Raw genomic sequence first — 12677 nt, forward strand, 5'->3', positions numbered from 1 at the left:
GGAAAGGTTCTTCCCCCAGAGGCTGGTTGGGCACTGCCCAGGCTCCCCAGGGCAGTGGGCACAGCCCCAAGGCTGCCAGAGCTCCAGGAGGGTTTGGATGATCCTCTGGGGCACAGGGTGTGACTCTTGGGGATGGGCCTGTGCAGGGCTGAGGGTTGGACTGGATGATCCTTGTGGGTCCCTTCCAGCTCAGCATATCCTGTGAGTCTGTGAAATCAGTTCTGATGGAAAACACCTCAGCCTGTCCTTCCATGGGCAGCACCCACTGGATTGGTACCTCAGAGAGATCCACACAAGGGTGATGGACACACCCTCAGCTGGCACATCACGCAGCCAGCCAAGAGATTCTGCCAATATTTCATTTATTTGGGGAGGGGAGAGAATAAAGTTTGAATAACAGTTCAACTTTTAAGTTTTAGTAAAGCTCATGGAACTCCTGGGACTCTCCCAGCCTAGATCAAGGTCATCTTATCTAGACTTTTTAGTTTTAGACACGAGCTTGCTCTTGTGTTTGTTTAATGTTCCCTGGTGCTGCCAAGGACCAAAGTGATAACCCCTGCTGCAAGGACAAGCAATTTTATTCAGGCAGAATAAATTTAAACACACATAACAGCTCCTGTTACATGCTAATGGTGCCACAGTTTCACTGCTTTATCTTACTCTGTCAACTTGGGGGCTGAATTATGGTTTTAATATCTTGGTCTCTGCTCTGACTATGATTTGTTCTTTGTTGTTTTTCTGATCTGCACTTTGGAGTAACACATTTGTTAGAGACACTTGGGCTGGTCAGAGCAGAGAGAGAAAATTTCCCTCTTACAAATTATGTGTATCTGTGATCTAAACATGTTCAGAATTTGTGAATCTTTCACAACATTTAAGCACAAATTCCTCATAGAATAGAAATACATCTTTACACTTCATTTTTTAATTAAAACCATCAGCACATTCCAGCGTGTGTTTTCCCCACTTACATATTTTCATTGCAACCTTCAATCAAAATGCATCTTCCATCTATTTTTACAACTATTTTGCTTTAAATATTTAACGACAAACACACAAAATGCAACGTTGGCTCAATTTGGCCCTTATTTCATAAACTAGGCCCAAAGGACTACACACATGGATACAGTTTCACACATAAATAAGAATGCAGTGGATCAGAGTCTATATTATTATTATTATTATTCATAACAGAGAGGACTATAAATGTACTTTGCTTTTCAAAATTCAGGAACAATGGAGCAGAGTCTTCTGAGTTATCACAGGAGTCAGCAGGTGTTCTGTGAATGGAGAATTTGAAAGCTCAAGGCCTCAGAGCTGTAAGTGTTCCTTGCTTTGTAAATTGTATAAAGGTAAATAGGTGCAAGAAATTATAATGGAAAATTCCCTTTAATACAGCACAAAGCAGGGCAGATGTAGATATATATATAGTCTTAATGAAGGGAATAAAGCTTGACAAGGAGCTGACAACCAGCCCAAACCTTCAGTGCTTCTGGGTAGGCAGCTTTCCCTACCTGAATTCAGCCTTGGATTGTGCCAATCACCAGGGGTATAAAAGTGGAGATACCAAGTCCAATTGTAATCTACCTGTGGGAAGCTAAATTTATAGGAGTTAAAAAGGAAAATAACTCAGCTTACAAGTTTTTATAGCTCTCTAGCTGAAGTTTTTGGAAGCATATTTGGTTCAGGTAACCCAAACTGAAGCATACTTTAATGACACTTCACCCATTAGGATATTAAGAAGATCAGTCCATTTGTTACAGTTGTTTTTAATTCTCTTCTGTGGAGTCATTCTGGTTTTATACTGGTGTAAACACATCACGTTCTATGCTGTTTAATTTCCTAAAAGATTTGGTTGGCCTGTTCCTAATTTTGTGAAGACTTTCACTTCCAGGTGTTTAAATCAGCAATGAAAGAAAAAAAAATATCATCTTAGAATGCAATGGGATCAATTCAAACTATATTTTAACTTTATGACTGTTCATTTTCTTATACTGGCAATTCCCAGTCACCAATCTGAGGCAAGAGAACCTGACATTTTTAACCATCTAAATACCATAGTTTTGAAATAAATATGGGCTCCTGCTTGTTATTGCTTAAGATTCAGCAGAGGATGCACCGTAAATAGGCCTTTAAGGAAACCAAGTCTATTATTCCTGCTAGCTGGGGCAATGACAACCATCAGGAAAGTAAAATTACTGCCATTAAATCAAGAAACTAATTAGAATCAGATCATCACGTTCATTTTCTGCTGGAGACTTGGTCTAGTGGCATGGGATAGAATGATTTACTGCAGAGGACGTGCCAGGGCTGAGCTAAGCCCGTGGTTTTAGTGTATTTTTGATCCTCCAGCTGCCCGAAAGCAGCTCAGGAAGGTTCAGCGGCACTTGTGGAGCTGGTTGGGAAAACACAGATCTGGAAATCTGGCTCATGCCTATGGATGGAGTCAAAAGGAATCAGTCTCTGATCTTACTCCACAGCCCCAGGCAGAGCTGCAGCCTTCAAGTGAATGTATCAAACCCAAAAAGCCTGGGTTTGATTCCCCCTTCCTTTTTCATTATCCAGAGCCCTCCATCTCTAAGCTCTGACAGCAAAGATCAACCTGATATCAAATGGAAAGGATTATGAGCATGGCTATGCCCAAGCACCTACAATAGAGAGGGAATAAATCTCTGTAGTTCACAGAACGAGATATTAACTGCATTTGACAGGATTTGTGAGGTCCTCTGAATGCTGAAAACCCTCTTTCATACACAGACTCTGGAAATCCCCTGGGCATGGCATCACTTAACCTGTCTGCCAAACTCAGTGTCAGCTTCCTGCTGTCAATCTTTTCCCTCTGTGGGTGGTTGAGCAACTCAAACAGGGCATAATTATTTCATAAAGATCTATCAGTAAGCTTATTAAATTTAGGGGGGGATAAAAAAAAGCATAGGACTTTTAAAGTTCTGAGCTTGTGCTTGAGGATGCTGTGAAACGGTGATTCACTGCAAATGAGAACAGAAGCAATTAGGAAATGTTTTCCCTAACAAAGGTGAATAATGAAAAAGATAATGAAGAACAAGATGCATCTTGTCACAGCAAGGATTGAATCCAGGAATCCTGGCTGTCACTCTGTGTGACCTTAAAGGAGTCATTTGCTCTTTATGCCTCTGATTCCCCACCTATGGTGTGGCAGCACTAATCCTTATTTCACCTGTCTTTGGAGAGTAATCAATGTTTTTAATATTCTTCAAAATATTGCAGTGCAAAATGTGTTCCCATACACACATTTAATTGGTTTTTAAGAATATTTTATGCACATGCATACTTGTATGTCTAATAGGAACTTTTCAAAGCCGGAAATAATTGGAGAACAACAAAAAGCCCATCAAAATTTACACGAGGGCCATTATATTAGTGCTACTTCAGAGTTAACAGTTTTACAATGGTGGTTTCTCTATAATCAACACACAGAGGGAATGATAAATTTACTCAATAGCTGCAGCATTATTCAGCTCAGAGTCATGAGGAATGTTCCAGAATGCACAGAGAGGTTTTTCTGGTTGCCTTCAGCTACCCAATGGCTGGAGACACCAGCCATGTTTCAAGATAGTTGTTGTTAAGATAATGACAGCTTGACCAATACAGTGAAAATCACTATTTCAGATTATAGAGGACATTATTTATTGAGATCTGTCTCAGATAGGACATGGAAGTCCTCAACACCTACACACAGAAGCAAGTGGCACAAACTAGATTAGTGTCTATTTTCTGACTTCTCAAACAGTCCCAGAAAATGAAGAAAGAAGTTTTTCTTCCAAAAATACAGTTACCCAAAACAACTCCCCTCCTTACCAGTGAGGAAATGCTCAGAGCAACATTGATGTTCCTTCTTCTGGGACCATGAGATTGCTCAGAAACAAGAGGTGCTCTGAACAAACTACAAAATCACTCCACCTTCTCCAGCAGAAATAATATTCCCCCAATAAAGAATTAGAAGGAAAACAGAAAAAGCCTTGCTAATATGACCTCCGGCATGTGTAGGGCACTTCAATCCTGCAATGACTAGGATTCCAAAAGCTCTCTGAGGAACAAATAAACCCTGTGTTTTTACAACATGATGGGTTAAACACAATGTCAATACGAAAAAGTGCAATTTCAAAATTAAAACATTTTCTGAACTGTCAAAATAACTCATCAGTTTGAAGTAAATTCTGAAAGACTCCCAAAAGAGTCAACTTATTACCAAAGAAAACTGATTAATAAGTCTAGTATTGATCTGGCAAAAGCCTTTACCATTCCCTTTGAAAGCTCTCCCCACAGCAACACACTGGGAATTCAGCAGGATGGCCCCCAGGGAAATCATTAAAGCAAAAATAATAAAAGGAGAGAAGAAAATGAAAGAAATATCAAGCATTGACTCTGCGGGTTTCTGAGTTCTCCTCTTTCACGTGAATTAATGTGATGTTCAGAAAAATAAAAAAACAAGCTGTCCATCTAAGGGAATGCATTATTCCTTGTAAGCACAGGGATAAACCACTGGTCTCCAATATCCAACTATTTAAAGCACCTACAATAACATGGGATGAAGAAAAATTCAAATGAACTGATGCAAATACATCCACAAGGATCCAAAATTAAAAACCCAACACCTTTCTGTGTCCCTCAGAGGAAGATCTGGGAATTTTCCTGTGCTCAGATTACTGTTAAAAGCAGCACTGGATTTATTCAGACCCAAAAGATCAAGACTGTTGGGAAAGATGTGATTTAGAGATTCAGGCCCAGCCTACATGTCTCTGGTGAGGAGTTCAGATGCTTCCATATAAATGGAAATGATCCACGTGAATAGATATTTGATATCGCTGCCTAACGGAACTTCATTGCATTTTCAGATGTTTCCCCACAGGGTTATTGAAATTCTTGCTACTGGAAGGAGAGAGGACTCACCAGGAAACCTGCAGCTTGTTCTGAAAGGCATCAACGTGGGAAGATTAAGATTTGGTCTTTCCCACCCCATTAGGACTCAAGTGAGGAAAGAGATTTATCCAGCTGAAAGCACAAGGCAAAATTAGGAAGGCAGAGTGTAGTCGAGCTAATTGTGGTTTCCTACACCAACCAAAGCATAATTAACAACAGCTGCCTATAAATATACATTTATTTTTTTTCCCCCCTGTCTGAAGTTCCGTGGACACTTTTCCCATTCATCTGCAGAGCTCTGCTCTGCCATGGACACCTGCCAGTCTCCAGCAACTTTAGGCAAAGATCAATCCATTTTCTAATTAGAGGTGTGAATTAAGGGAAGGTAAAATATCCATTGTAAATACAGAAAGCCCCAAACAATGACTTCTTGACATAATCTAATGTCAACTGTTTCCAAAAAAAAAATGAGGAATGCTAAATAATCAAGTAGCAAGCTGCCAGGGAGGTGTGTAGAGAGAACTGTGAGGAGCTGTGTTATTCTCTGTGTATGTTGATTAGAACTTTAAAGAAAATGTAATGTCTCTCCCAACCCTATTTTCCCATTTATAACCCAGAGCATGAAATCTGCCAGGCTGTATCTTAGATCCTCCCAGATGCTGATCTCACTCAACTTGGGTGCTTGAGAAATAGTCTGCAATGTTACTTTCCTGAGAAGGAAAAGGAACTATATCAGTGCGAGGTGAATCCTTGGGTTGGATAGGTTTAATACACAATGCAGGTTTGGCTGAGCTAAACTTATCCTTCCTTGTAGCTTCCTTCCTTCCTTGCAGCTGACTCCCACTTCCTGTAGAACAGATAATTGCCCCTTCTACTCCCATCCCTCTCTGATCACTACTATGGATGGAAAATGTAAAAGAAATGTTTATCACAAGTGAATTATTTTAATTTCTCGTAGCAAACCAGAAGAAAAGCACCAGCCTCAAGCAGCCCACCCTGCAGAAAGCAGCCAACGACTGGATCTTAAAACAACTGTGTAGGCAGAGCTGTTTATTCCACTTTGCTTTCCACTCCATTGTATCAATGCATTTATTTACTCTCTTGCAGCACTGTGGATCTATTTCATTATGTTGGCCAATCTTTCTTTATATTATATTGTGGTAGTTTGGTCTAGGCCTTCCTTGGTGACCAGTTTGTAACCAAGGAAGTGCCCAGATTCACCCAGTATTCCCTACAATTTTTACGTAAGCCGGGCTATAAGAAGAAAGGAGGAAAGACCTTCATTTTCTTTCCTTCCGGTGGCTTGGAGGTGCAGGTTCCCTGCTGTTGAGTCTGTCGTGTTGGGGAGCGAGGCCTGGTAAGGCTTTGTCGACCTTGGGAGACGGAGGTTGCCAGCGGTTGTTCCAGCGCAACTTTCTGTTGTCCCAAGGAGAGTAGTAAGATATTCTTTTGCTAATTCTTTTAGTTGCTAGATCTTGGGCTATTGATCGTGTATATTTGATTTTGTTTTTTTTCCTTTTTTTCCTTTCTCCTCCCCTTTCCCTTTTCCCTTGTGAAATTGTACATATATTTCAACTGTATATAACTGTAATGTAAGTGTAAATATATATATATATATTGCTTTAGCTGTCTCTCTCTTGTTTCGGTTCTCTTGGTTTTTTTTTTCCTCTTCGCCCTTGGTTTGTGGGGGGGGAGTCTTGTGGTGAGGTTTGGGGACTTGGCAGGGAGCCAGCTTCAAACCATATCATATATATATAGATATATAGATGCAGCGCAGAGTTGTCTCTTTCAAGAGAACGAGATTACTGCTGAAATCATGGGCTGCACTTAATCAAATGTGAGAGAAGACTAGATCTGTCCTAAAGATTTCTGCCAAGCTGAGATCTTGGCCAGTCAGTCCAAATACAGCATGAGGTGCTTATGAGGCTAAAACACCTCAGTGATTTCAAGTGCCAGACAACACACCGTGCATCTCCCAGAACTGGAGAATCAGCTTCTCTTGCCAAAAAGAACCTCACCGAAAGAAAAAAACGTGGTATTGCTAACCTGAAATAGCAATATTAAAGCAAGATCCCAAGGTACAGAAGAGCTGGTTTTATCATGATGGAAATTGTACCTGAAAGTACAGGTAGACTTCATGCCCTGAAATACAAACTTTTTGCCCTTTATTTCCATGAGGTGTCGCATCTGAGAGTGCAGCCACAGTACAGCCAGCACCCCAAGCCAAGGGCACACCCAGCCTCAGCCAGCACCTCCAGCCTAACAACAGCTATATCCCAGGGTTACCAAGGTTGGAAGAGACCTTTAAGGTCATCTAGTCCAACCATCAACCAAGCACCACCACTGTAACCCCTAAACACCTAAACCACATCACCCAGCCCCAGATCCAGATGCCTCTTGAATGCCTCCAGGGATGGTGAATCCATGACCTCCCTGGGTGGCAGAATCTCTCCCTATTCCAATGCCCGACTACTTGAACAATGAAAATTTGGTTTCTAATATCTAATCTGGATTTCCCCTGTCTCAATTAAAGGCCATTCCCTCTTTCCTCTCACTGCAGGCGCAGCAAACAGACCAGACCCCACCTCACCACAACCTCCTGTTTGGGGGGGGGGGCTTGGGGGGGAAGTTGTACAGAGTGATTCTGTTGCTTTGAAGAGAAAGAATTACAGGTGTCTTGAGAGCCATCTGTGTTCATCTTCTGGGATATGATACACTGTCCTAAAGGTAAAAGAGTAATTTAAAAATAACAGTAAAAAAGTAAATTTAAAATTACCTACTGTTTCTCTTGGCTTTTCTGTTCTAATGGCAAAATAGAGCTGCGGCTGACCTGGAGCATAGGATGCTTTTAGCAGAAGTCATTTTAACACTCCATGGCCAGCCCTTTAACCCGTGTTTTTGCAATGATTTCTGATGTTTAATATGTGTAACAGGCATGGCTTGGTGTGGAAGGCCTGGTGGAGGGACTGGGAAACCTCGTGGTGTTCCCATTTAGAGCCTGTTTTGCTCTCCCCCATGCCCAGCCCAGGACAGAGCTGATAGCCATGGGACGTGGGGCTGTCCTGGGCTGGCTGTTGGGCACCAACGCTGTCAGTAAAGTGCTCTTTATCCTGGTTTGTAAGGAGGGTCAGAAATTTTGGAGGTGCCTGGTACCGTTGTTATGACGAGTCTCCTCTTTTCGAGACTAAACCCCCCCAGCTCCCTCAGCTGCTCCTCACCAGCCGAGTGTTTTAGACCCTCCACAAGCCTTATTCCCCTTCTCCGGATACGCTCCAGCGCCTAAATGTCTCTTTTAGAGTGCAGGGTCCAGAGCTGGACGAGGTGCAACTTCCCACCTCCATCTAACCGGGAATGTTTTAAGGCAGGACGGGCCGCCTCGGGGGCGGGGCGGCCCGGATTGCCCGCCCCGTGCCCGCCTCGCCGCTTTCCGGGGCCGCCGCTTCCCGGCTGGGGGAGCCGGGCTGGGTAAGGAGCCGTCCTGGAGGGGGTGAGGAGGGTAGAGCAGCTCCCAGAGCCCGTGAGGGGCCGAGAGGAATGAAGGGGAGCGGGGGAACACAGATGAGGAGTTATCGGACACGGAGTTGCTGGAGCAAATCCAGAGGAGGCCACGGAACTGCTCCGACGGCTGGAGCCGCTTTGCTCTGGAGCCAGGCTGGGAGAGCTGGGAGTGTTCACCGGGAGAAAAGGGCTCTCCAGGGAGACCTGAGAGCCCCTTCCAGGGCCTAAATGGGCTCTAGGAGAGCTGGAGAGGGACTTGGGACAATGGATGGAGGGACAGGACGAGGGGGAATGGCTTCCCACTGCCAGAGGGCGGGGTTAGATGGGATATTGGGAAGGAATTGGTGGCTGTGACGGTGGGGAGACTGGCCCAGGTTGCCCAGAGAAGCTGTGGCTGCCCCATCCCTGGAAGTGTCCAAGGCCAGGCTGGACAGGGCTTGGAGCAACCTGGGATAGTGGGAGGTGTCTCTGCCCATGGCAGGGATGGGACTGGATGAGCTTTAAGGTCCCTTCCAACGCCCCTGCCATGGGCAGGGGCACCTTCCCATAGACCAGGTTACACAGTGATTACAGCAGATCGAACTTTACAATTGTAAAACTGTTTAAAATTTTCTGAAACCAGTTTTATGTGCTATTTATAAGTATACTTACAGTTTATTACAGTTATCTGCTGCTACTTTGACAAACAGCTGCTTTCACTGTGGAAATGAGCGAATATCAGTTGCATCACATATTATGAAACATTTCTCACTCAGCCAGTCTTATGACTTGCCAAAATTAATTTTCTTGTTCCTTAACCCTCCCCATGCTGCTTGTGCAGCTGCCACCTGGGTCAGCTGGGGGCTGGAGAACTAATTCACTGTGTTTGCAATTCCTATTGTTTTCTTCAGCACACCAGACCTTAATAACCACTGACTCAGTGGTAGTGTGAGGAACAAAAGAACTACTTAGTGTTCATTAATATCTCCAGTTCAAATCAGAACAATTCTTTTCATTTTTGGCACCACGAACAAAAAGGAAACCTCTGGAATTATAGATTTGGGACTACAGCTGAGTTTTGGACATCTAGCCTTGGGAAGGAAGGGCTGAATTTGTTTTAGGGGCACAAAGTCTTTACAGAGTGTGCAGAAAGATTTTGGCAGTAATGGGGCGGGCGAAACAGGCAGCAGAACGTGTTCAGTAGGGAAATGGTCAAAGTCAGCACCTTTAAACCAAAGCTGCCTAAACCCCGAGTACAGGACAGAAAGTGCCTTTTTCTACCTACTATTATCACACTGGGTTCCCATCTCTCTGGGTGGAGGAACTGTGACTGCTGCCAGCATCTTTCCAGAGGGGTGTTGCCCACATATTTAATCTCCTTACTTAATGGGAGTAGGGAAAAAATTGGAGCAAAATTATTTGGGACAAAGCTATTTTGGTCCTTAAGTTCACAGGAAGAAGGGGTATTATTCTGATTTTAAAAAAGGATAAAATAAGTAAGAACAAAGCTTTCAAATAAATCTGTTGCGTGATAGGTTTCTGTCTGAGGCCTGTTTTGTGACTGGAGCTTGTATCTGGAGAACTTTATCTCTTTTTTCTTTAGGAGCTTGGCTCTTCATTTGAGAGCACCAGCTGGCTCATGCTGGTTGTGTTTTCTTTTTCATTTTCTAGAAGAAATCTAGGCAGAAAAAGGAGGTTTTGTATTTTGGAGTGGTGAGAGGCCACAAAATCTGAAAGCAAAAATTTACCATTTAATTTTTTTTTTTCCAGAGGACTGATTTTGTCCAAGTGTTTCTGTAATTCACTGCAGGTTTGAAAGGAATGCTGCTCAGGATTCATGGCTAATGCTCGGTGCTGATTGTTACTGTGCACTTACCCTGTGGATCTGAACTTGTGCTTTGAAGGTGTTGCCTTGATCCAGTGGCTGAGTTGTGATTTTATCCCCCTGTTGTGGGAGCTAAACGAGGTGTGAGCTGAGCTGTGACAGCCCTCCATACGTCCCCTGTGCTGTAAGTAATCCTGTCCCTCTCCCTGTGAAATTCAACTTGTTTACTGTTGTTTTTTTCTTGCAGGTAACACTGCAAGAAAAAAAGGGGCAGGGGACTGTCCCTTCAGACAGCTCTGGGAGCCACAAAAAGGGGTGGATGGAGTTGAGCCAGAGTTACAACAGCTCTGCTTTGGACTATTCAGAAGATACCTTTGAGTCCTTCAGTGAGGAGGAGGAGATCAAACCATCTGGCTCCTGCTGTCCCACAGAGGATTTGGAGGGCTCAGATGTGTTGGAAAGCACATCATGGTTGGCAGGCCAAAGTCATGCAGGTATGCAGAGCTTTCCCTCCCAGAGACCTCCTTTCTCAGCTTCCAATCAGTGCTCTGGGGACTTGAATCAGCAAAAATAAACATGCGAAGATTGCACACAGTGTTCCTGCTGTGCAGAGGAACAGATCCTCAGTGTGCTGACCAGATCTGTGCTCCCGGGATTCGCCAACAGCTCCATGTGGAACGATTTGGCCATGGAAGCCCTTCCTTTGTAATCTTGTGGTGCTGAAATTCTGTTGGCATCTTAAAAAAATATTCCGCAAGTTGTCTTGACTGAGTTACCACATCTGAAAAGTAGCTGGGCCATAAAATAAGTTTTCCAAGGGAAAGTTCCAGGATTTGAAATACTGAGGAAGGCTGGATTCCCTATCCAACCTGGCCCTGAGCACTTCCAGGGATGGGGCAGCCTCAGCTTCTCTGGGCAATGAAGAAGCTGCATTAAATGAGGGATAAATCAGCTCTGTTAGGTTTTTTCTTTTCTCTCTGCAGGGTTCTCTGTCATTCTCTTGTGTTCTCCTTTTCTCCAAGTTTGGAGTGGTAAATATTGTGGATACTTAAAGAGATGAATAATCTTTTAATTTAGTTTGGGAGCTTGCAGCATATATAAAACTTTATAGCTTCAAAGATTAGCTACAACACTTTTAATGTATTTTTAAAGGTAGTGTAAACAAGATTTATTTTGATGTCTGTTGGCTGTTAGTTTTGTGATCTGATTCTATTCAGTTCAGCTTGGTCAGCTGACATATACCAATATATAATGTTAATTATATATTATAATTATATATATTTTATATATTGTAATTATATATTATATAATAGATAATGTTAAATATAGTTACTGTGGTTTCATATTGGGAAGCTGTTTCTTTTCCTACTATAGACAAGTCCAGTAGAGATGTTCTTCCTATCCCTCATCCATCCAACATTTTACTTGAGGTTTTTTTCACTCTACAGTAAGAACTGGCACCATTATCATTAGGAATCCTTTAAAAATACTGTTTAAGCCTGAAATGCCACCCATGGAGGCCAAACTTTGCTGTCAAATACATATTCCTGTTTATTGTAGCACAGAATTCAGCATTGGAGATCAGTGCTTCAAAAATCTGAATAAAGAGGTGATCATTGTCTTGGTATCAATTCATGATACATCCCTAAAATTGAACAGTGTCTGATTTGTGTTTTTTGCTTAAAATTTTTGTAGTTTTACAAATGATATGTTTTAATCCCTAGTTTTTTTTCCTGGAAATATAACAAGATTCTTTAAATTATTCCATGTCTAACGATTGAAATCCTTATTTCTGACATCAAGGAACACATGCTAGGAGCAATCCTTACTGTGTGCATAGAGGTTTCTTTAGTAAGTGTTACCACTTTTTATCTTTACAAGATTAATATTTCATAAAATAACAGAGTCTTCTGAATGCTCTCAGTTAAATGAGAAACTGGGGAATAATTCACAGAATTTTTGGGGGGAATTGATTGCTTTCTGTGGTATATATTTTCCTGAGAGCAGCATATATAAATAATAAAACCCACAGAAAGCCTGTCATGTTGCTGCTCCCATAGGGACACATTATTTCCTTGTCTAAGCCTGTGGAATTTGCTGTCAGAACCCTGAAAACAGAACAGAGAAAGGAGATGCTCCCTGTTTTGAATTGGGGCCATACCATGTGCACCTTGCTGTCACTGGTAGGGACTTCTCAGATCTTCTAAGTGTTTTGTCCTTTCCCAGCTCTTTGCTTTCACATCTTTGTGGTTTCCTTAGTTCCTGCAGAACTGGAGTTCCCAGAATCACAGAATATTCTGGGTTGGAAGAGACCCACAAGGATCATCGAGTCCAACTGGAACAAGCTGGAGAACAGGGAGCTGATACAGAATTTTTATTTCCCTTGTGCCACCTTATTTTCCACTTGGATCAATACCCTGAGACAGTTCAGCTGAGCTCCTAAGAGTGTGTGACCACAAGACGAAGAGCTGGAAAT

The 12677-nt window shown here is 42.6% G+C and overlaps 1 protein-coding gene across 10 annotated transcripts in view; it reads left to right on the forward strand.

Moving 5' to 3' along the window:
• The first annotated feature begins 8371 nt into the window (after window positions 1-8371).
• Window positions 8372-12677, forward strand: part of CUNH8orf48 (chromosome unknown C8orf48 homolog) — a 43741-nt gene continuing 39435 nt past the window's right edge. For 5 of the 10 annotated variants that reach the window (XR_007905127.1, XM_051791302.1, XM_051791314.1 and 2 more), the window contains exon 1: window positions 8375-10695. Coding sequence is in view for 7 of the 10 variants with exons in the window: in XM_051791302.1 (XP_051647262.1) it covers window positions 10521-10695 (175 nt within the window). In the remaining 3 variants the exon portion in view is untranslated. Of the gene's footprint in view, window positions 10696-12677 lie in introns of all 10 variants that reach the window. The other 5 variants (XR_007905102.1, XM_051791279.1, XM_051791317.1 and 2 more) reach the window with 3 other exon arrangements.

The sequence above is a fragment of the Manacus candei genome, unplaced genomic scaffold (genome assembly GCF_025592945.1).
Source record: "Manacus candei isolate 608988 ecotype Guabito, Panama unplaced genomic scaffold, ASM2559294v1 h1tg000003l, whole genome shotgun sequence".
In the NCBI taxonomy this organism is placed as follows: Eukaryota; Metazoa; Chordata; class Aves; order Passeriformes; family Pipridae; genus Manacus; species Manacus candei.